Genomic DNA, 24,363 nt, shown 5'->3' on the forward strand with positions numbered 1-24,363 from the left:
CCCAAAAGGGTTCATTCATCTCCCAACTCATACCCTTTCATCATATTAGTTTTGATCAACTCTGACCTTATAGATGGATTATGATGGTTGATTTGATAGATATAGAACTTTTACTAGTGTTTTCTGATGAAAATTATGTTTTTTTAAATCATAAAATTTTGGTGTTTTTACAACCAGTAATTTTTGAACCGTTGAAACTCCTGCACACAGGTTGGATTCGGGCGATTCAAGTACCAATTTTCACTAAACAGACCATGGCTTAAGCCTCGGATAAAACGCCCCCTTAAAAGTATTGCAATATAGCTTTGGATGGGAGTTTTAGCTTTTCCTACCATTCCACCATATACATGCACTTATGCTGTCTATCTAATCCAATCCGAATGTCTAACCCTTTCCAGGATCACAGTCAGTTTCCAGTTGAGAGTTCTTACGCTTTTTTTTTTTGTTAATCCTGTCATTCTCTTGTTCAAAGGACACCAAAAGAGATTTTGGAGCTGTTATGGATGTTCAGGTCCCTCACATATGCTGCAGACTTTTATGTACACACTAAAGATTTAACAAGCCAGGAACATTGCCATGGTCAAGTTGGTTTTAAAGAAAATTTTCATATGTTTTGGAATTTGTAGTTAACTTTGTTAACATGGAACGCTGGATTAAAGCAATAATTACAACAATCATACTTGAGAAAAAGACAAATTTCCACAATTTTTCTCTACATAATTCATAGTATTTGAACATAGTAATTCTCTCATCTGATATAGGTAATTCTTATTATTATTATTTTTTACTAGGAGAAACCACCTCAGGCGCAGAGATCTAGTCGTGCTGGCTCAGCCTGCCATACTTACGGTCACTGTCCTGTCAGCGTAAAACTCCGAGGGTTTACCCCTCAACCCCAAGGAGTCGCCAAGCTTCGGCTTACATGGGATTTGAACCTAGACTGCCCATCAAGGATCTTAGGCCCCATCCCACAAGGACAAACCCCTTACAATAACCTTTTCTCACTGAGATAAGTGCATGTTCTCAATGAGGTAGGACAGCCTGCAAGAAGACTTTCTCCAAGGAGAGACCATGACACCTACAAAGAGTGCATACATGTTCCTCACCACAATATTCTGGCATTGGGGCAATCAAGGATGTCAAGAAACACTGAACATGGCAAAGTGCCACTAATATCTGCTATTTACATGGAACCAGAAAGGAATTGGCAAACAATCAAAATCTTCTCAAAAGCGGATGAGAAGAACACATGCACGAAAAGACAAATCCAATATCTTTAAATTCCGATAGGAGTTCTGCTCTGAAAATGAACATCCATGTCTATGTACAAGTAATGTTTCTCTTCAAAGTGAATAACCAAATTGCTGAGATGATCTCGATGTATTAAGCTGGGTTACATCTTTGCTTGGACTTTGCAGACATTAAAGCAATAATGATCTTCTTCCTTGGACCCTATGGCATCAAACCAACATATAGTCTGTTAATGGATGACAAACAAGGACGGACAGAATCTCACAGTAATCTGACAAGCCTAGAACAAAGTAAGAATACCATTGGCAACCCAAGCTCCTTGAGATCTTGTTCATTCATGTGCTTTAAAGCTATCATGTCAACCTGTAGGTACAAAACATTATAAATCTAGTTAAGTAAGAATACCATTGGCACCCCAAGCTCCTTGAGTTCCCGTCCATTCATGTTGCTTTAAAGTTATCATGTCAACCTGTAGGTACAAACATTATAAATCTAGTTTCAGTTGCCTGCCATGCAGAGGATTAGGGCCCATTCGTTTCACAGAGAGAGGAAATGCCCTTGGTATGAAAGGGATGCCTGTCAAGAACCAACCGGGACCCTAGTGGCCCAACGTTAGCCCTCCAGGAAAAGGTTCCCCAAGTGGGGCTCTATGAAAGCCCTGTAGGGGCCCATAGCAGGCCAAATGAGGCCTGTGATTTTCCAGTGGGAACCGTTTCTTTGAGCCATCATGGAACCACAGCCTATTTTCATACAGGCCTATTGGCAACACATACAATTTATACAAGAGAACATATAATCCCCCGCCAAAATAGGCAAAGAAATGCACAAAGTTCAAATATGGCACCAGTGTGGACAAGGATACAAGGACACAAGACCTCTTCAGCCTGAAAGATAATGGCATATTTGCTTAAGCCAAGTCTCCGTAGAAACAAAGCCATGTCCAACTTATCCTGTAACACAGAAAAGAAGACATGTTCAATTGGATTCAATTTAGAATTTGGATCTTGGCAATTGTTCATGCATAAGATCTGCTTGATTTGTTCAAGTATTTGAAACCAATTAATAACTCCAATGAAAGCCAAAAAAATTAATAATATGTAAGGATCCAAACTAAGGCACAGCATCCAAGTTTAAATATAGAAAAGCATTTTCTGACAGCAGAACTCCAATGAGGATCAAATTTAAGCAAGAGAAAAAAGTAGAAAATGGTGAATTAAAACTTACAGGAGCTGGCTTTTTCTCTCCAGCAGAACTTAGGGTAGATGCTACCTGCAATGCGGGCTTTTTTGCAGAAACAAGTTCCATGGAACGCCTTCCATTGCTATTCACCACGGGAGAGGGATTAGCTTTTGTTAATTGACCCTTAGGCATGTCCATTTTCTCACTTGGAACTCTTCCACTGCTTTGATGAGGATCCTTCAAGCTTTGGGGAAGGTCCTTCCTCACTTGCAAAGTTTCTGAAGCAGATTTCCTGACTAGAGATTAGCAGACAATGAGCAAAATCACAATCCAAAGAAGGCCATAAATTTCACGATTAAATTTAAGAAACATACCTAAAGGTAAGGATTCCTCTTGACGGAGTCTAAGGAGCACAACATGGTCTGATATTTTATCATCTTGACGCTGTCTGCAGGAACACATGCAGGTAATGGTTCAACAGAATTAGCTCAGCCAACAAGCATGAATCACAAAACGATCCAGACATGATTTACAAGATTCATCAAGTTGCAAATAAGTCTTCTTGATGAACTCTAACGGGCGCAACAGGATTTGATTTTTTACCATAAAAAAAACATGCAGTTAATGGATCAACAGAACTAGTTTAGCCAATAAACCATAAACCATAAAATGATCCCAATAAAATTATTTACAAGAATTCATCAAGTTGAAATGAGATTGTCAAGCACCCTAGACCCTTAGGCTGTTTAGGATTTGTTATCTGATAAATCAGTAATGCCACTAGAAACTCCATGAATGCTCCATATGGTGTTCACTCAACAGAGTATTACAATGTGCAGCTCAAAGCGATAGTAAATATGATTCATGTTAAATCTTAAAAAGAAAAAGTTCTTTCTACACCTTCAGAACATTGAAAATATGTGGTATACAATGTAGAATTGATAGCTTCAATGGCACTTAACAGTAAGATTGTGAGATACCTGCTAGCCATTCCAATCGATGATGGCAATTAATCTGTTGCACTATGCAACTACCAAAGGTCTGGCACACTATTAACCATCAGAAGCGTTTCAATAACTATTCCCAAATTTGTTTTAAGGTTTTAACTATGAAAAAGAATTCTTCGTGCTATATATATAAGGGAGAGAGAGAGAGAGAGAGAGAGATCATAACCAGTCTTATCTTCAAACTGTTCTAAAGAGTACAAAGTACAAACTGCATGGTTCTAGGTGTTTGCTTAATCAGAATTTAAAGATATATTTGATATAGCACAGTAGAAACATGCATTAGATGAGGTATTTTTCGTGTTCAGATGTGCTTTTAGAGCAATAAATAAATATCTCATATTGCATTAAAATTTGACGGTAGAAAAATAGTTTTTCTAGTTAAATTCATTTGATCCAAAGCATGGTTAGTAAATAAGCAATGATAAACACATTTACAAGGTGAAGTATAAAACACAATCAACCATGTTTTCTTGAAGTTGTTAGGATGGTTAGGAGATCAAACAATGCTAGGGCCTACCAATTATAACATGAACACACCCACACAAAATAGAGGTTTGCTTGTTTCTGAAAACCAGTTTCCACCGACTAATGGTGCAACCAACAAAGTATCAAAAAGCATACCTGCACATGCGCTATGACCACTTTTAACTTACCCTGCCCCCCACGAGCTTCCTTCCATCACCATTCTAAAATCCTAGATCTTTTCCAACACAAACTACTAAGCTGTGATACATAAAAAACATAAACTGAATAGAGAAAAATACCAAAGCCAATTACAGGTTGATGGTTGTTCTTCTGGTCACAGCCAGAGGCGGAGCCAAGTTATGGGCAGGGTGGGCATATGCCCACCCTGACCTCGAAAAATCCCCCAAGGAGGTATCGGGTCAGGGTGGGTAGTGTCCACCCTAGGGTGGGCACCACCCTAGCCAGACCCAATGGTCGGGGTGGCAGGGCATGATATGTGTGCCCACTGCCCAGTGCGCTGCGACCCCACCTCTCACTCTAACTCTCTTAGGCTCACCCCTCCTGACCCCACCTCTCTCTCCCTTGACCCTCTCTCTCTGCGCAGTGCGCCCCACCATGACCCACCTCGCCACCTCCCTCTAGCCTCAACACCACTAGACCAGAGGAGATCGAGACGCCATTGCCTCCGCCGGTCCGCCCTCCGGCCATTCTCCGACCACACAGGTCTCTCTCACTCTCTCTCCACCCAATTTTCCTAATGCCCAAATAGTGCTCTCAAGTTTTAGAGTGAAGACCTAGAAGAAACAGAAATTTCCCTTGGGACGACAAACCAGTTTGTCGTTCTGCATTTGGACGGGAAAGTAGTTTGTCATTCGGCAATGTGTCGACCATTCGTAGGACGGAAAACAGCTTTGTCGTCTGTCTCATCGAGGATAAGGATAAGCCTCAAAAGAGGTGTATCCCAGTTAGAGCTCACATCTTCCTGCGAGTTTCCAAGTGAGACTCTTCATGGATGAGCTTTATCTCCCATTGGGATAAGCATGGATCCATTTGGGATAGATTCGAATTCAAAAACCCCTTAATACATATATCATCCATGATTCTTATAAATAGGGGCCAACTCCTAAAGACTAAAAGATCTAAAAATTCCTTACCTAAGTGTTGGCCTTAGAGAGATCGAGCCATAGCCCTGTCCTCACCATGCCCCTCTCTCTCAAATTGTCATACCTTAAAAGATAAATGCACCCCAAAGTCTGAAAAAATAGATTTTCATATTGATCTGCTTGTTTATTCATTTGTTTTAATTTCTATATTTAATGTGTTTCATGAGTGCTTATACACATTTGATTTTATTGCATATCTCGTTTTGCAAAGGGTTGAAATCCCGAATCCGGACTATCTCGAAGATCGAAAAATCTGCCCCTGCTCTACCTTCTCGTAGGGAATGACGGCCAAGGCTTAAAACAAGTGTCCCACACCTTTTAAATGAATTTGAAAAAGGGTTTTGCAAAATTCAAGTGAGTCTTATTTCTTTTACCATAAAATTTATGTTAACAGTTTTTGGCAATCGCGGTGGGACACCATATTTTTTTATTTTTCGTACTTAAGAAGTGCATTGTCAAAGGATTTTGGGTCCTAAAGAGCTCAAAACCTCCAAAAAATTGAGTATTTTCATTTCGGACAGCAAACACCCTTTATCGTCTAGCCTTTGTCGTCTGCAAATTCTGTTGTTTGTAGAGTTTGCCATCTGCAGACCCCTTTCTACAAGTTGTGACGTCCGCTGCCTTTTGTCGTCCGACACTTTATGTCGTCAGAGTTGCTTTGCCACTACAAACCCCTGTCTTCCAGAGATTGTCGTCTGTAGACCGCTGACTCGTAGGTCTACCGTCTCCACCCTCTGCAGAGTATGTCGTTTACGGAGTCCCTCTTCTTGTGGACTTTGTCGTCTACAAACCCCGTTTTGCAAACTCTGTAGTCTCATAGGCTTTGTCTTTCAGAGCTCTGTCGGCCCATAAGATTTTGTTGTATGTGGCATTGTCGACTATTTATCCTTTGTTTTCCATTGTAAAACTATGAAAATCTCACTGTTGGTACCTTTGTATGGCCGTCTTATTTGCTTTTTCAATAGATTTTATTTTGCTTTAGGGTTTTTGTTTTTTTTTATCTCGAATATAGGGTTTTGCATTAGGTGCATGCATATATTAGGTATAGGTTTTATCACATTTTTAAAAATACTTATTCAAGAAAATTCATGTCACTTAAAAAATAGGAAAATACAACCTCTAACAAGTTAGGGTTTTGTTTGAGACCTTGTTTGATTTATTGTGTGTTCTTTATATTTTTATCCTATTTTATTTTAGGATTAGATCTTTCTTTTATTTGGGTTCTCAAAAATCTCTTGTCCTATCATTTGGAAATTTGAATCTCCTACCAGTACCTTTAAGTTGTTAGCTTGAGTATATCGGTAGAGGTATCTTAAAGCAAGATAATTCATACACCAGTACTTTTAAGTTGTTAGCTTAGGTATATCAATAGTAGACTCGAGAGGGAACCCTGAATAATAGAACCCAAATAGACCTCACAAATCCGTGGAGCAGCTTTCGAACAGAGCTAGGTTACCCATTGTTTTTAAAGTCTTGGATTACTTGTTTGGGCCTCTGTTTGAACCAGAGTTACCTGAAGTACCCTTGAAAGTGAGGAAGCACAAAACGTCGCACTTTCAAAACATAAGCTTGCTTTCCCCTTTTTTCTATTTTTATTTATTTATTTATTTATTTATTTATTTATTTATTTTCTCTTTTTTTGCTTCACCCTCGCCTTCTAGGTCGCTTCCGGTTTGCTTCCTAGGTCACTTCTGGTTGGCTTCCTAGGTCGGTTCCGAGACGATTCCTGGTTCGCTTCTAAGTCGTCCCACGCTTTCCGCTTCCTAAAATTTTAAAAGTACCCTGCTTCCGCTTCTCGTATCGCTTCTCGTTCCTGCTTCCTCGACTGACAACTTTGGTTTGAATCATTGTTTGGAGAATCATGAATACCCAATATAAAAACCGAATATCAAGATCTCAATCCATTCCTAAGGAGCGACCCGTGAAAAACCTTACCTACGAGATGCCAACCCACATGATGTCCAATATCATCTTTGACGAAGATCTTAAATGTAGAAGACTCCCCCTCAACCTCGAATCCTGGAGGTTGGTTCATGTAAACGGTCTCAGATAGATCCCCATATAGAAATGCATTTTTCACATCTAATTGGCACAAACGCCAACCATGCTGAACAGCTACTAAGAGAACAAGACGGATGGTACCCATCCGTGCCGTGCAACAGGAGAAAAAGTTTCAAAGAAGTCAATTCCATATGTCTGAGTATACCCTTTCGCAACTAATCTGGCCTTGTACCTTTCAATAGAACCATCAGATTTATACTTTATTGTATATACCCATTTACATCCAACAATGTCAGCATTTGCTGGGGAATCAACTAGATCCCAAGTATGCTGAGATACTAAAGCTGTCATTTCTTCTTACATAGCCAGCTTCCAGCGATTATCAAGTTCTGCCTGTTGATAGTTCAGAGGAATAGTTTCAGCAAATAAGGCTGAAATAAAAGACTTCATCTGATGTCCAATTCTGGCATGGGAGACAAAATGAGATATAATTATATAAGGTACATTGTCTTGTCCCCTTTCGTAGAGCAATAGGCCTGTTATCATCATTCTGAAGATCACTATTGTCAGTAGAACTTACCTCAGGAGAAGAAGAAGATGAAGGCTCTTGCGGAAGTGGAGCTCTACGCACATATACCAATGGAAGATTATTAAATCTAGAAGAGGATGAAGTTTGGTTCGGTAATGAGGGCACAGATTCCAAAGGAAAAGGAGGTATAGGTAATGGAAAAGACTCAGCTGGATCAACCTGCAGCGGGGAACCGGAACTAGAGTAATATGGAGAGGATTCCAGGAAAGATACATCCGCACTGACATACTCTCGGCGAGAAATAAGATCATAACATCGATAGCCCTTTTGATTTTTTGGATAACCGATAAATATGCATTTTGTAGCTTGAGCGGCTAATTTATCACGGTCAGGGCCAAGTTTGTGTACAAAACAAACACATCCAAATATTTTTGGTGAGAAAGAAAAAAGTGGGGCATTAGGTTTTAGGATATGTAATGGAATTTGATCACCTACAGAAGACGAAGGCATGCAGTTGATCAGATAGCAAGCAGTGGTAATCGCATCACCCCAGTATAACGCAGGAACATTGGATTGAATCATAATGGTCCTGGCAACATCAAGGAGGTGCCGATGTTTTCGCTCAGCCACCCCATTTTGTTGAGATGAATAGGCACAGGAAGTTTGGGGTTGGATGTCATGATCTTGGTAAAATTGTAACAGACCTTTTTGATTTAAACTCGAGAGCATTATCAGTGCGAACAATCTTGACAATAGATTCAAACTGAGTTTTTATTTCAAAAATTAGGGATTTGATAATACTTAGAACTTCAGATCGTTCTTTTATTAAAAATACCCATGATAACTTAGAGAAATCATCAACAATAACAAGATAATAACGACACTGAGTCCTAGTAGGAATCTTACTAGGACCCCATACATCTGCATGAAGAAGTTCAAAAACTTTATTACTTGACTGACTCTGACTCGAAGGGAACGAACTTCGATGATGCTTGCCCAACTGACATGCTTCACACTGAAATGATGTGGTGGAAGGAATCTAAGGAAAGACCGACCGAAGTTTTGACAATGAAGGATGACCAAGACGACGATGCCACTGAACAGGACTGAATGAATGTTCCACTGCAGCATGAACAGTACCCATTGGATGATGTAGGTAGTAAATTTCATTTTCTTCATAGCCTCCACCAATCTTCTTCCCCGTCAGCAAATCCTGAAAATGACAACCCATTGGATCAAATATTACTCTACAGTTTTGTTCTTTTATAAGGCAACTAACAGAGATTAAACTTTGAGGAAAGTTTGGAGCATGAAGAGCATTTTTCAACTGTAATGAGGAGGATATAAAAATATTTCCCTGACCAACAACCGGAGAGGAGCTCCCATCGGCTAATGAGACTCCAAGCTGAGCCTTAATATCCTTTAGATCTGAAAAAACACGTGAATTTCCACACAAATGTCTGGATGCACCAGAGTCAATAACCCACTTACTATCAGTCGGATGAAGATGATTTCCGGTTGAATAGGCAACACCAGCTACAGGAGGGGTGGAACTCAAAGGTCGAAGAGCTATCAGCTCATCATATTCCGCACGACTAAGGGTGATACTACTTTCATTTGCAGTGATATTCTCTTGTGCATTTGTTGCCTCGATAGTAGTAACATTTGCTTTTGGAGTATATGACTTTGATGAAGAAGAGGTTGGTCGACCATGCTTATCCCAGCAACGATCTTCTAAATGTCCAGATTTTCCACATAATGTACATTGAAGCTTTCCTCTGCCTCCCATACCACGTTCACGTCCTCGTCCTCTGATATTCTGAATATTTCTATGCCCATAACTAGATGGGACAACAAAAGCAGATGACTGAGTCACAGGCTGAGATTGTGGCAGAGAGATCGCAAGTCTACTCAGACGATTGTAAGCATCAGCAAGAGTGGGAACATCTGATCCAGTCAACATTTGAACTTTTGCAACAGAAAAAACTGAAGAAAGACCTGTAAGAAAATGAGCAACCATGGTTTGTTCTTGATGATCCTTTTGCTTCGAGCAACAAAGAGGCATGTGAGCATTAAGTCTTTCAAACGCAGCTTTGACAGAGGCATAGTACTGGGCCAAGGTCTGATCTCCCTGTTGCAAATTATATATTTTCTGTTCAACTTGCAGGATACGACTCACATTCGTTTCTTGTGAGTATGTATCACGAAGATTGTCCCACATCAGTTTGGCTGTATTATAGTAGATCAATCCATCTGCAATATGAGGTTCAACACTATTCATGATCCATGACATAACTATGTCATTATCTTCATCCCAAGTAACATATTTTTCCAATTTCTCAGTGGGTTCGCCTTCCAACAAAATATGTTTTCGACGATGTCCAGATACCGACATTATAAAAGTTTTGGACCACTTGGCATAGTTGGTTTCATTCAACCTTACGGAAGAGCCATACGATAAGGGGTTGGCAAAAGCCTCATACTCCCCAATATGTTCCATTTTGGAATCACATTTCGAAGTTTCAGCCATACTGAAGATATGATCCAAATTAAAAAAAAAAGATTACCTCACTTGAACAGCAAGTGTTCAAGAGGAATTATCAACTCAGCAGGAAATCACACCTGCTGTTTCCACAAAAAACAACAGCCCACACACAAAACAAAATTCAACACAGCAAGAAATCACACCTGCTATTTTTCACGACAAAAGGGTAACTTAAGCTACCATGCTTCTTTCCAAAAAAAACTCGACACAGCAGGAAATCACGACTGCTGAAAACCACATTCTGAAATAAACCAACCCACAAAAAACAACTAAAGTTCAGGAATCACGAACATTGTTGCGCCCAAACACATCACGACCAATGATAGAATGCAGTCGCAAAACAAATATTCACTGCACCTGCTGTTCTCCAACATATAAGGCACGACATCCAGTAAGTCTTCAGGGCACAGTTAGACAGATCAATTATATTTCGATCACAAGCAATCAACACAGAAAATAAATCTGTATTCACGGCAGAATTCTGATCACACGCAATCAGCACAGGAAAGAACTCAGCAAAAAAATTGATCACACGCAATCAGCACAGGAGAGAACTTCAGCAATCACGGCAACACAGGAAATGAGGATTTCTGTTGCTCCCAAACAGCAGGAACACACCTCGACAACTCACGAACCCAAGAAAAAAAAATCTCACGTCATGGCAGGAACAGGACTCGGCAACACAAGGTCGCGGCAGGAGATCCAGATGAGGAGAACAAATCTAGATCTTCTCCTTAGATCTGACGACAGATCTGGGTAACATCCCAGATCTGTTATCAGATCTTCCCCAATCAAGCACCACCAAACCTGATTTTAAGAAGTCGTAGGGTTATTGCTCCTCGTTGATGAAGATCAGTCCTTGATCACGCTCCCGAGATCGAGGGCTTTGATACCATGTAGAGGAAGATGGGATGTACAACCACCTGTTTGTGTAGAGAGAGAGAGAGAGAGAGAGAGACGGCTGCACAATAGAAAACTCGTTAACTTAATTGATTAGGGCTTCTCTATATATTAAATAGAGAGAGGCAAAATAGAAATTACATCTAAGTCCTTATTAGGACAAAAATTCAAAAGACCTCTAATATAAAAGAACTTAAACAAAGAACCACCTATTCTCAACATTAAAGAAATGACCCAGATGGATATCTCCGATAAGCCTAAGGATGACCGGAGAAAAGGAAAAGCTCCATCAATCCCAGAATCCAACTCACGTCAGTATTCTTGTAAAAATCCTCTCAGTGAGTATGAGACAGACAGTTCCAGCACAGGTAAGTCCACAAAGAGACGAGTTATTAGGATGCTACGTCTAAAATCTCCACTCAAAAGGAGGGATGTTTTAGCGCAAATGAAGCAGTATGTGGAGGAATGAAGGAGAAAATAAAGGAAATTCATAGGAGAGAAGAGTATGAGCGGGCCCAAGCGACAAAGACAAAAAGAAAGGCTAGGCTGGCTCATGAACATGAATATGACTAGTGGGGTGAATCCCAAGTGTCTGTGATGCAGAGCATCCTGAAGATCCGAGCTTTGAAGACAAATTGGATCCAAATCCAATTCCCAAGATCCAATCCAAGATCCAATCCAGGGCAGATCCAATCGAGCAGGACTATCAGGGTCCAATTGGATCTTTGCCAACCTAGACCCATTTTGATTATCGTGCTTCAATATCTGAGATATTTTGCATCTTTCTCAGATATTGTATTTTTATTATTTGATTCCATTTTGGCATGTGAAGAATAGCGTTAAATATGTCTTTATTTATAATCTTTTTTTATTTTTTTTAGGAGCCGGATTCTACGGATCCAGATAGTTCTGGTGCCCTGTAGGATCTTTTTATGGTACTAGAGGGTGTATGGGGAATGCGAGTAGTTTTTATTTTTTTCGCATTTGCATTTTCTAATGCGTTTTTGTGCAGGATCCAGTTCGCTACACATTTGGATCTAGATCAATATCCGCTTCAAAAAGGGGTCCTAGTTGGCGCCATTTTGGAGTGGATTATCTTGGACCTCATTCAAAATTCAGCCTTGACTAGTCCAAGTCAAATATGGTTGTTGGTCCCTTAATAGCCTTAGCCAAAAATAATCCAGTCAAAATCCTTTTTTTAGAGCATGGCTTGGGAAGACCACTTGCCTCTTTAATTTGGCTCTTCCCCATGCTCCTGAGCCTTTATGAGTGGAGGTTGACCAAGGGGGAGGGGGAGGCTTCTTCATTTTAGAAATTTGTTGTGTGGCTGGTTCTAGAGAGAGGAAAAAAACGTATTTTGGTGTAGCTGGTTCTAGAGAGAAGACGTTTTTGGTGAAAGAAGAACTGAACTTCATTTTTGGCGTGGAAGGTGCTCTTGCGAAGATCACCATTGGCGTGTTGCCACTTGGGTTCATGGTTGATGTTTGTTCGATCTACTATTCATGAATCTCCATTGGTGTACGTTGCTTCCCAATGACACTCATTACCATCTTCATCCGGATATTATTCACTGGTTCATGTGTTTTCATTTATGTTATTTTGATCATATGTGATTTGTGTTTCTCGTTGAAGATTGCTTGAAAGTTCCAATAGATTATGTGTTGTTTTTCTAGTGAATGAATAGAAGTCTTTTATGTTACAGAGTGATTCTATTGTTTACAATATATAACTCGGATTTTTCTGTCAAAACTCGGATTCCTGAATCCCGAGTTGTAAAAAACGTCTCCAAAGAAACGATCGTATCGGGCTCGATAATGGTCGGTTTCCGGTGTTCTTTAGCTTCCCGGAAAGCTAAGACATTTTTCTACAACTTTGTAGTTGAGGTCATTTCGTGAATCAGCCGTTTGAGTCCCTGAAAAGTGTTGTCAAAGTCTCGGACTGACAGGACTCCACTGTCACCAGTTTGGTTCAGAACACTCCTAGTGGTGTTGGGTATTTTTTCGTTATCTGGAGATTCCATGCATGAAAATTTGTTTTGTTTGATTCTGTGGAAAGCTAGAACCTAGATCTACAGCTTTCAGGTTCAGAGTCCTAGTTGAATCTTCGTTTAAGTGTTTTAAAAACATCAATCTTTGTTGCTGCTGTCGAACGGTGAAAATTTAGTTCATTCAAAAATAACTCATACCATTTCCAGAATTCAAAAAATCGTAGAGCATTGTAGAAAACTCAGAAAATTCTGAATTTTAGTTCATTGAAAAGGTCTGGATCTGACCTTCGATTTCTTAGTTGAAAGTTTTCGCAAACTCTATTGTTTGCAGGGTCGAACAGACTGTCCGCAGAATCCAGAAGTCTGTCATAATCTTGTTCGTCAGTCCCAGATTCGAGTCCGTAGAACGGACACCGCTGATCCGAATACAGTGATCTCATATTCGTTGGAAAGCTGTGTGAGTCATGCACAACTTTTATTTGGACCGCATCTGTCGAAACAAAGTGCACGGATCTCGAAATTCTGTTTTCCCAGAGTCCTATTCAGACTTATTTTTGTGAAAAGCTTTCGCGCGTGTTAAGATCCATTTGGATCGTGGATCGGTGTTCACTGAATCCGCATCAGTCTGACTGGGACAGAAAAGTTCATAGACCCCAATTGACCTGTCTGATCAAAATCACATCATCTGAGTCGGATAGAAAAATAAAATCCCTAGAAGACATGGTCTAAAACCTCAATGCCAAAATGAGATACATGGAAGAGAATACTCCCTAGAGGACTTTTTACCCGAAAGATGTGATGATGATGATAAAGATACTTCCCCTAAGTTTTTAAAGTTCAACAAAAAGAGGGACCTAAGAACTCACATGACCCTATTCATAGGGAGTATGGTTAAATATCGTAACAACGATAGGAGGTTCTGCTTTAAACTTGAAGCCCTTTCCACTATAAGTTAGTTATATGACTTGTGATCCATGACCAACAGAATGAAGGAACCAATATCAGACTCTCTTGCTCTGATCATAATTATGAACTTCTCCCAACTTCCGAGGAGCCTAATGGCTTAGGTTGAAAACTATGTTGAACTCATCAAGAAAGATATCGCTCTTAAGGTAGGCACCAAAAGAAGAGTGTATGATGGGTTCCTGAAGAACAACTGAAACAACGTCTACAAGAAATCAGACTCATCCAAAGGTCAGGTCAATACGATTCAAACCTCGGGACAGACCACTCAGAAGAATAACAAACAGGGCTAAAAGGTGGGCAGCCAGAGAACCGCCCTAAGAAAATCGAACTCAAATGGGAATGGATATGGCGGCAACCCGAAATAGACCAAGGACCAAAGGTTCATAAAGTTAAAGTAAGCCTGGCCATAGGTCGGAAATCTTTTATTGCAAGACGGTTTGGTGAAGTTGCCTAAGGTGTCAGACCCACCACAGATGAAGGGTAAAGACCCGTCCAAATGTTGTTGATACCATAGATTTGTAGAACACAATACTGAAAAATGCATTGTCCTCAAGCACATCATATAAGACAATATCGAAAGCGATGAGTTGCTTATTGATGAAAAATAATAGAATCAGAGCAACAATGACATGGGCATCTTTAAAGAGCCCTTCCCATATCATAATACAGAAGGAATTCAAGCTTGTGAACTAAAGGAGAACTAGCTTTCAGGAAAGGCCAATTGAGCTAGGACCACATACCAACACAGTGATTTGCATTCCCCGACTCCTCACTTGCAATACTGGTCCTTATCAACTTCACATGTCTCTCCAAGTGTATTACCAAGGAGGGAGGGAGGTAGAAGAAAGACAAATTCCAGAAAAAAAGTAAAGAGATTTCATGGGAGACCCCTTACATAAGTGTGATTCACCTAGACCCCCTCCAGACAATAATTACACCAAGATTCTTTAAACATCGTCTTATAATAGAGACATAATTGTAAAAATAGACAGTCTCCCTACACTCTCCCTTAAGAAGAACTAGGTAGAAAGTAATGCGAGTCAGATCACATGTTCAAGAAAGGTCTACCAGTCAAAAGTCCTAAGAAAAGGCTCACCTTTAATGCCTCATCAGATCATTTCTCAACCCAAATCCAACAAATAAACCCTAGAGAAGTCTAAAGAGGTAGAAAAAAAAAGGTATAATATTGAGACCCAACTAGCTCAGACATTTGCTAATATCTCAATATTGGAACAAGGTTTTAAATGAACACCAGAAGACAATAGAAGAAATTTTGATAAAGGTCAAAGTTCTCCCAGCATCTAGCCTAAAGGATTGGCATCCTTGATTTCTCAAGTCATGACTCAAATGCCAATTACCTTTTCATATTATAATGATGTGCCAAAGCATGTGACACGTATCAGATTTGCTTTCATATGTATCTGGTTCAACTTCCACAGCAAACAAGGAGAGAGAGAGAGAGAGGAACGCACAATGGCTGGGGCGGCACTCAATTGCTCGACCTCCAAAACCCTAAACATTATAAAGTAAAACATATACAATGATATTACAAGTATGCCATTAATGAGGTTATATGAGCATGTGTTTCATTTTAACATGCGTATGGATCTGGATCCAGATCCATACGCAAACTGTATTTTAACACCCTCCCTCAAGTTGTACGTGATTTTGGAGCATGTACAACTTGCTCTTCAATAGCCAAAATTGACGTCCTATTAATCCCTTGGTAAACAGGTCTGCCACTTGATCTTCTGTTCGAACATGACGTAGTTCTATCTCCTTCATCTCGACTTTCTGCCGTATAAAATGTTGATCAATCTCAATGTGCTTCGTTCTGCTATGCTAGATAGGATTACATGCAATGTTTATTGCGCTTTGATTGTCACATAAAAGAAATGATCGAATAATTGTCTCCCCAAGATCACTCAATAAGTGTCTAATCCATGTGGCTTCTGACGTGCCTGCAGCCATCGATCTGTATTCAGCCTCTGTACTCGATCGTGCCACTGCCTTTTGTTTTCTGCTGCTCCAGGACACTAAATTGTGCCCAATATATACACAATATCCAGAGACAGATCGTCTCTCATCTGGATCCCCTGCCCAATCTGCGTTTGAATAAGTGATGAGTTCATGTCCTCTATGCAGATTATCGTTCTTGCGATAAACAAGTCTGTCTCCTATAGTTCCTTTAAAATAGCGTAGAATGCGCTTTACAACTTCCATATGACCCTCCGTTGGAGCATGCATAAACTGGGATACCTGATTGACAGCATAAACTATATCAGGTCTGGTAAAGGTTAAGTACTGTAACATCCCCACGAGACTTCTATACGTTGTAAGGTTGACACAAAGATGACCATCTTCAGAGCTCAGCCTTTGATGTAATACACTAGGAGTGCTGACTGGTTTGCAATTCGTCATTCCGGCTCTTTCCAGAAGGTCAAGAGTGTATTTTTGTTTCATGAGTGTCAATGTGTCTTGTTGTCTGTCAACTTCCACACCAAGAAAGTACCGCAACTCCCCTAAATCTTTCATCTTGAAAGTTTTCATTAAAAACTGTTTCACGTCTTGCACATGATTATCTGAGCTCCCAGTGATCACAATGTCATCAACATATATAAGAAGAAGTATAGCAATGTCTGCCTTTTGGTAAATAAAGAGTGAGTGATCCAGAGAGCATCTTCTAAAACCATAACTCTGAATTTGCATAGAGAAACTTTCAAACCAGGAACGGGATGCCTGTTTCAACCCATACAGAGATTTCCTTAGTTTGCACACCCAGGAAATAGGATCCTTCTCGGCATAGCCAGGTGGTTGCTCCATATACACTTCCTTTAAAGTTTCATGCAAAAATGCATTTTTAACATCCATCTGGCTAAGGTTCCAACCTTGATCGACTGCTAGGGATATGATGATACGAATAGTACCCATTTTGACTACCGGACTAAAAGTTTCATCGTAGTCTTCACCATATTGTTGTGTGAATCCTCGAGCAACAAGCCGCGCCTTATATCTGTCAATACTTCCTTCAGGCTTATACTTTATTTTATAAACCCATTTTGAGCCAACTACATTCTTTCCTTCTGGCCGAGGGACTATTTCCCAAGTCTGGCATTCATGAAGAGCTTCCATTTCTTCATTCATAGCTTCAGTCCAATGACGGGATTGAAGAGCTTGATTAAAACAAGTGGGTTCATCCTATTTTGTGAGTTGAGACATAAACAACTGGAAATCAAGGGAGAAGGTCTCATAACTCACCCATCGTTGAATAGGATGCTTAATGCGTGACGGCCTTTGAGCCGAATCATTGGCGATGCCTTCCACATTCCTCGGCTCTGTATTTTTGTCTCGTCGAGTGTATATTTGTCCAGAGAAACGTTCTACTGGGAGTGGCTCAACTGGAGATAATTCAACATGCATCTGTGAGTCATTCAACTCCCTACTCAAGCCGAAGGAAGGACAATTTGTTTGACATGTTTCTCCTGTATTAGCAAAAAAGATCTGCGCTCATCCATGGATCATATACTTCTAATTCTCAAGGTGGCAACGCTGCAGAGTCATTGGCCTGAAAATTTTGTTCGTCAAAAACAACATTTCTGGAGGTCCTAATACGTTTTGTAGTAGGGTCATAGCATCGATAACCTTTGTATTCATCTGCATACTCAACAAATCTGCACTTGACAGCCTTGTCCTGAAACTTATTTCGCAGAGATGAATCAATATGTACATAACATACACAACAAAAAACACGCAGCTCATCGTAAGAGGGATGTTGCCTAAATAAAGTATAATAGGGAGATTTTTTATCCAAAAGTGCCACAGGAAGACGATTTATGATATGAACAGATGTGTGAAAAACTTCTGTCCAGAGACTAACGGGCACATTGCTATCATATAACATGCTCATCGCGCTCTCGACAATATGCCTGTGTTTCCTCTCCGCAACCCCATTTTGTTGAGGAGTATAAGGGCAAGAAACTTGTCGACTTATTCCTTTATCTCGAAGAAAGGCAATAAACTCGTTCGATGAATACTCTCCTCCACCATCACATTGTAAATGCACAATATCACAAGCAAACTTTGTTTTGACCATCGAATGGAATTCCCGAAATATTTGAAAAACTTCATGCTTGTGTTTTAAGAAATATATCCAAGTATAACGGGAATATGAATCAATAAAGACAACATAGTAACGACTGCCAGAAAGACAAGGAATAGGTGCGGGTCCCCAAACATCAGAACAAATAGTCTCAAATGGCTTTGAAGCTCTTTTATTTATAATATGAAAAGGAAGAACATGGCTTTTGCAGAGTTCGCATGAAGAACATTTATTATTACTATTAAAAAATGAACATAAACTAGACTCTGAAAGGAGACAATCAGATACAAGATTTTCAACGAAACCTCGACTACAATGACCCAAACGACTATGCCAAATATCTGGCTTATTACAATGAGATGAATTAAAAACTTCCAATGAAGGAAAAAACAAAGACTCTGAAGGCGAAGACACTGAAGAATGCTTGGACGACTTCAACTGGAGGACTGGGACTGAGGGCGAAGATACTGAAGGAATCTCCTTGAAGGCGTACATGTTTCCTTGTCGCTCCCCCTTAGCGAATGTCTCCTTCGTTCGTAGATCCTTAACATAAACAGAAGAGGGAGTAAATTCGACGGAAGAATTCATATCGTTAACAAGTTTAGCTACAGAAACAATGTTCTTTTTAATATTAGGAGCAAGAAGGACATTGGACAAGTGAAGTGAGGACTTTGACATAGGGATATGTGCATTGCCAGTATGACTAATGGAGTGATAAGTTTCATCTCCCGTAACTATACTACCTTTTTCAAAATAAGGCAATAAGTGAGATAACTTACCCGCATTACCCGTAACATGTGTGGCGGCACCTGAATCAACATACCATTCGCCTTGTTCATTTTGCTTGATCGTCATATGTGACAATGCTGATAACAAAAGTTGTTGCACATCTGTGGATGACACTTTTGTGTTCACAGCAGTAGCTGATTTATTCTCAATTTTGTTTATTTTTCCTCTATTCTGTAGATTGAACAAACAATCAGCTTTCACATGTCCTCTTTTGTTACATAAGAAACAAGTGGGCACTCTCCTCTGATTCCTTGTATTAAAAAACCCTGAAATATTAAGTGCAGGCAAGATACTACGTTCTTCCTGCCCAAAACGTCCGCGGCCTCTGCCTCCTTGATGCCCTCCATTCCCTCGTCCAAAACCTACAGAAGTGTCCATGGCCAAAACTGAATAAGGACGAGCTGATTCATTTCCTTCTGCCCTTTGCTTCATAATCATCTCATGCTGGAGAAGTTTCGCTTGGAGGTCGTCAAAAGTGGGCAAGTGAGGAAGGCATGATAAAGCTGTGGTAAACATGTCAAAATCAGGACCCAATCCATTGAGAAGTTGTTGAACTTTATCTTTATATGCAATAGCACTTCCAACAACAGCCAATTGATCAGTAATACTCTTCAAGCGGCCTATGTATTCCATGACTGTCATGGAGCCTTTCTTCAAACTTTGAAATTCATTTTTTAAGTACATAACTCGGGCTTCTGATATCTGAGAGTATGTCTGAGACAGCTTACCCCACAGATCCGCCGCAGTGCAATCATCTGAAAGAGTAACCAACACTTCTTGAGAGAGTGTTGACGTAATATAAGCAACCAAAGACTGATCCCGCTTCCTCTAAGCTGTATACTCTGGATTCTTAATAGAAATGGTAATTGTGTCACCCTTCTCATCCTTGGTTTCCTGCAAAATAAGCCGTGGTGGTATAGGAACTAAACCATCCAAATGTTCATCGAGATCCTGACTCCGTATAAAAGGAAGGATTTGCCTCTTCCAGGTCAAAAAATTAGAATGAGTAAGTTTTTCTGTAACGAGCTGACTCAAGAAATTGGCAGAGGGACCGGATGACGAAGAGTAATCCATATCAGTGGAACAATGAATAAGCAAACAAGATGAATGAAAAGAAATAAACAGATTTGAGATCACTTAATCAATCAGTAAAACTTTAATAAGGCATATACCTCTACTACCAAAAGTGTTGCACAAAGAACACTAAAGCAGCAATAAAGGAAAGGAAAAACTTGTGGAATCAAAAAGCTGGTTTGAAATAAAAAGGGGCTAGCAGTCGGTTTGTCTATAATTCAAGGATGCAGTCGTTGATGTTTAGGAAAAGATGGAACCAACACAGACGATGGAATGAAGAAGATAAACAGATACCAATGAACGAGAATAACAAAAAATGAGTAACAGAAAAGAAAGGAACGACGAGCACGCTGAAAGGAAAAGAGAAAGGTACCAACTTTCAGAAGATGAGATTTCAAAGGTTGTTGTTCACGCTGATCAGGGGTTTCAGAAGATGAGATTTCAGATTTGTTGTTCACGTTGATCTGTCCACGCTGGGACCTTCAGAAGATGAGATTTCAAAGGCTGTTGTTCATGCTGATCAGGGGTTTCAGAAGATGAGATTTCAGATTTGTTGTTCACGCTGATCTGTCCACGCTGGGACCTGTTCATGCTGAAAAGGAAGGGAGAAGGTCTCGATAAGCACGCTGTTCTCGATGAGCACACTGTTCACGCTGAAAAGGAGGTTGTTGTTCACGCTGATCAGGGGCTTGATCTGCCAAGTTTCAGAACTTCTTCACGCACAGGATTACTCCAGTTCTGATACCATATCAGATTTGCTTTCATATGTATCTGGTTCAGCTTCCACAGGAAACAAGGAGAGAGAGAGAGAGAGGAATGCACAATGGCTGGGGCGGCACTCAATTGCTCGACCTCCAAAACCCTAAACATTATAAAGTAAAACATATACAATGATATTACAAGTATGCCATTAATGGGGTTATATGAGCATGTGTTTCATTTTAACATGCGTATGGATCCAGATCCATACGCAAACTGTATTTTAACAACACGTCACACTACGGCCATGTATATTACTATGAAAATCAAGGGCATGTCAATCACTAATTTTTTGGAGAACGGTGGTGGTGGAATGAATATATGTCTAGTCATTACTGCTAAAAGACTGGATATTTCAAAAGCAGAGTTGGGAAAGCATGTGACCCAAATTAGCGGATATGATGGCAACACTACAACCATAATGGGGATCGTGGTATTGGATGTGGCAATAGGTCTCATTGTTTAAAAGACATTGTTTCATGTGGTGGACGTGTCGCCCTCATACAACCTATTATTAGGGAAGCCCTGGATCCATGAGCTTAAGGCCATCCCTTCCACATTCCACCAATGCATCAAAACACCGTGGCAAGATTAGATTGTGGTGGTGTATGCTGATGACCTTACCATCAGGATAGTACAAACTATGTTGTCCAGACCCAAAAGGCAAACTGACATGCCAACTATTTTGTTAAAGAAATAAACAACCCCTCATCAAGCTCAGTCATAAGTGTAGCATCATCCACTTCAGGCAAGCATTAGTTATAGACCTCTCCAAATGGCCTAAGGTCTTCAAGATCAAAGGAATGATAGATGATTTTCATCTCAAACATTACCCCAATATCGACAGGTTTTAAAGTATATTAATGGGTGGAGAATTGCCTTGTACATGGGGTATGAGAGACTGGAAAAAAGGCAACAGGAGATAAGAGTATTTCTCACAACACCCAAGATGGAAACTCAAGGTCTTGGTTATAAGAGGCCTAGAGGGAAGGAAGATCAAGAAGAACTCACATGAGTTTTAAGGGATCACTTCAAAAAGAGGGCAACCATCATCACCTTAGTAAGCAGTCCCATTACATTAGATGACACAAGATTAACTCTCCCCATGCATGAACTCAGTCTTCACTCTCAGAAGCCAAACAACAATCTGAGCTAAATCTATGAATTTTTTAAGATTTAGGGTATTGATTTGGATTTTTCAAATGACATAAATGTTTAATTAGAGTTTTATTTTTTCTTATGTTTTCTTTTTTCAGTTATCATAATGTATGCTAATAGCATGAACATTTTGGTTTTACAGGTTTTATTTTATTTTTTTCAAATATTAGGGTTTAGGTTTTTTTATTTAGTTTATTTTTTAAATAACATATATGTTTAATTAGGGTTTTAAGGTTTTTGTGTTTTTTTTAATTTAGCATTCATTTAATGGATGCTTAATTTTGGTTAAACAATAAGGTTTTTTTTATGTTAGCATTAATTTATGATTTTTTTAGGAAAAAAGTATTTATTTAGACTTTTCCAAATGATGTAAATGTTTAATTAGGGGTTTAAGTTTTTTTGTGTTCTTTTTCTTAGGAATTATCTGATAATAGCATGAATGTTTTGATTTTAGGGATTTTATTTGTTTTTTTAGCATAATGTATGATCCTTGTTAGGGTTTTTGTTTTTTATTTAGTTTATTTTTTAAATAGCATAAATGTTTAATTAGGGTTTTAAGGTTTTTTGTATGTTTTTTAATTAACATTAGGCATGTAATGAATGCTTGACTTTAGTTTTTTTTATTAACATTTATCAACTTTAGTTAGAATATAAGGGTTTTGTTTTGTTTTTCCAATGAAAGTAAATCCATGATTATTTTTTAGATTAGGGTATTGGTTTGCATTTTTCCAAAATTATGCAAATGTTTAATTACATTTTTTTTGCTTTTTGTGTTAATTTTTCTTTTTATATATCATTAAGCATGATTCCATTAATGAATGCTTGATTTTGGTTGTTACTTATCAAACCCCTAAATCTTTGATTATTAGAATTTAAGTTTTTTATTTGATTTTTTAAATGCCATGAATATTTAATTAGGCATTTTTGGTTTTTTTCTTCAATCAACATTAAACATGATTCCGTGAATGCATGCTTGATTTTGGTTAGAATTTTAGGGGTTTTATGTTTCTTTTTCAATTAACATATCTATAATCATGTTGTTAGAATTTAGGGTTTTAATTTGTTTTTTTACTGTGCATTTTTGCCCAGCCTAGTTTAGATTCCTGGCTCTCCCCGGGTCACAGACCATAATGAATTGAATTAATTGCACCCACTGCCTTTCCTATGAATTTAACGCACATCATAAAAGCTCTAGTCATATTTCTCAGGCTAGACCAAACTGTGGGCATCAACAGATCCGAGAAAACCTCTGCTACTTGCACGCAGTACCCATTCTTCAAACCACGTTTAACTCTGCAACTAAGACCTTATACATGAAAAGGAAAAGGGAAAAAAATGTTACAAACACAAACCCTGTTAATAGCCTACCATTCTTTCAAATAAACTGGTGATTAAATCGACATATATCAATGAAATGGGGATGAAGTAAAGCTTCTAAATAGGTGATATCATTCATTTTTACACCATCATTTATAATGAGACCTTCATACATATATAAAAAACGCTAAAAACCCATAACCGGGTCATAACCAAATGCTTCTGAAAACCACCAATTAAGGGAACTAACACACCAGAATGCAACCAGTGTAAAATATAGTCGATGGTCGTTCATCTCTGCATCAACGGGGTCAAGAAAAGAAGCTTCCAAACCTTTCACCGATACACCAACCAAATAAAACGCGTTAAGAAGAATTCCATTCTGGGGCACCACCACCAATTCAACAGATAATTTCAAGCTACCAATCCATCTCTCCAAAAGATCAGGGCAAAATTCTAAGACCACCAACGAGAAAGAGGGAATAACCGAGTTTCTTGCCAAGAAGAAGAAGAAGGCCAGATTACCGTTTCAGAACCACCTGGCTATCGCTTCCGCTGCCGAGCCGGTCTTTCACGGATCGTTTGGCGCCCACCGAGAGAATGCGGTCTGAGTACATCGCCTTCTTCTTCTTTTCTCTCTCTCTCGCGCACGCGCACTCTCTCGCTCCTGTAGGCTGAGGAACAGTTTTGAAAGAAAAGCGAAGAGACCACGGAAACTGACCAAACTGCGCTCGAGGTCTTAGTCAAAGACACAAAGGACGTTTGTTCCACCCCACAAACGTGAGAAACGGATCCACTTTCGTATGAAAGTGGGCCTTTTCCCACATGGCATGAAACAAATGGCCCTGTGAGAAAAACATGGTGCGCCCCATGCACAGGTTGTCAGAAAGGGAAACGGAAACGGAAACGGAAAATGAATCGGGAAACGAACTAGAAAACGAACCGGAAAATGACGGGGAAACATTTAGGAAAAAGTAATATAATAAATTAATCAAACAAAAAATGAAAACCATGTCCCACATAAAAGGGAAACGCCTGGGAAACGTGCGCACCTCCTACCCTGGGGAAACACTTTTCGGCAAAAGAGTGGGTTTAGCATGAAACCGCCCCCTTTAGGATCTATTTGGATTAAGGGTGTCAACAGGTAGGGTTTACCCGGACCAAACCATATAGG

General features: G+C 39.5%; 1 protein-coding gene across 2 annotated transcripts; it reads right to left on the bottom strand.

Moving 5' to 3' along the window:
• Window positions 1-1,173: 1,173 nt before the first annotated feature.
• Window positions 1,174-23,850, bottom strand: LOC149827408 (uncharacterized). Of its 2 annotated transcripts, none has more exons than XM_090020309.1 (6): window positions 23,715-23,850; window positions 2,805-2,878; window positions 2,476-2,726; window positions 2,127-2,201; window positions 1,552-1,614; window positions 1,174-1,452 (listed from the first exon to the last, which is right to left on the bottom strand). In XM_090020309.1, exons 1-6 carry the CDS (start codon window positions 23,804-23,806, stop codon window positions 1,384-1,386), a joined length of 624 nt encoding a protein of 207 aa, XP_089876435.1. In that variant the 5' UTR covers window positions 23,807-23,850; the 3' UTR covers window positions 1,174-1,383. The 2 variants fall into 2 exon arrangements, 1 of the variants encoding a protein (XP_089876435.1); XR_016435163.1 differs by having other exon boundaries at window positions 1,367-1,452; window positions 1,552-1,720.
• Between the last annotated feature and the right edge of the window lie 513 nt (window positions 23,851-24,363).

This window comes from Nuphar pumila, chromosome 10 (assembly GCF_984573655.1).
Source record: "Nuphar pumila chromosome 10, dmNupPumi1.hap1.1, whole genome shotgun sequence".
Classification (NCBI taxonomy): Eukaryota; Viridiplantae; Streptophyta; class Magnoliopsida; order Nymphaeales; family Nymphaeaceae; genus Nuphar; species Nuphar pumila.

Bases quoted from the DNA above. Each gene is read 5' to 3' on its own strand.
- LOC149827408 (XM_090020309.1), bottom strand. From the start codon at position 23,806: ATGTACTCAGACCGCATTCTCTCGGTGGGCGCCAAACGATCCGTGAAA. The intron at 2,727-2,804 runs GTATGTTTCTTA...GCTAATCTCTAG, and splicing joins AGAGGAATCCTTACCTTTAG to TCAGGAAATCTGCTTCAGAA. The intron at 1,453-1,551 runs GTATTCTTACTT...TTGATGCCATAG, and splicing joins AGGAGCTTGGGTTGCCAATG to GGTCCAAGGAAGAAGATCAT.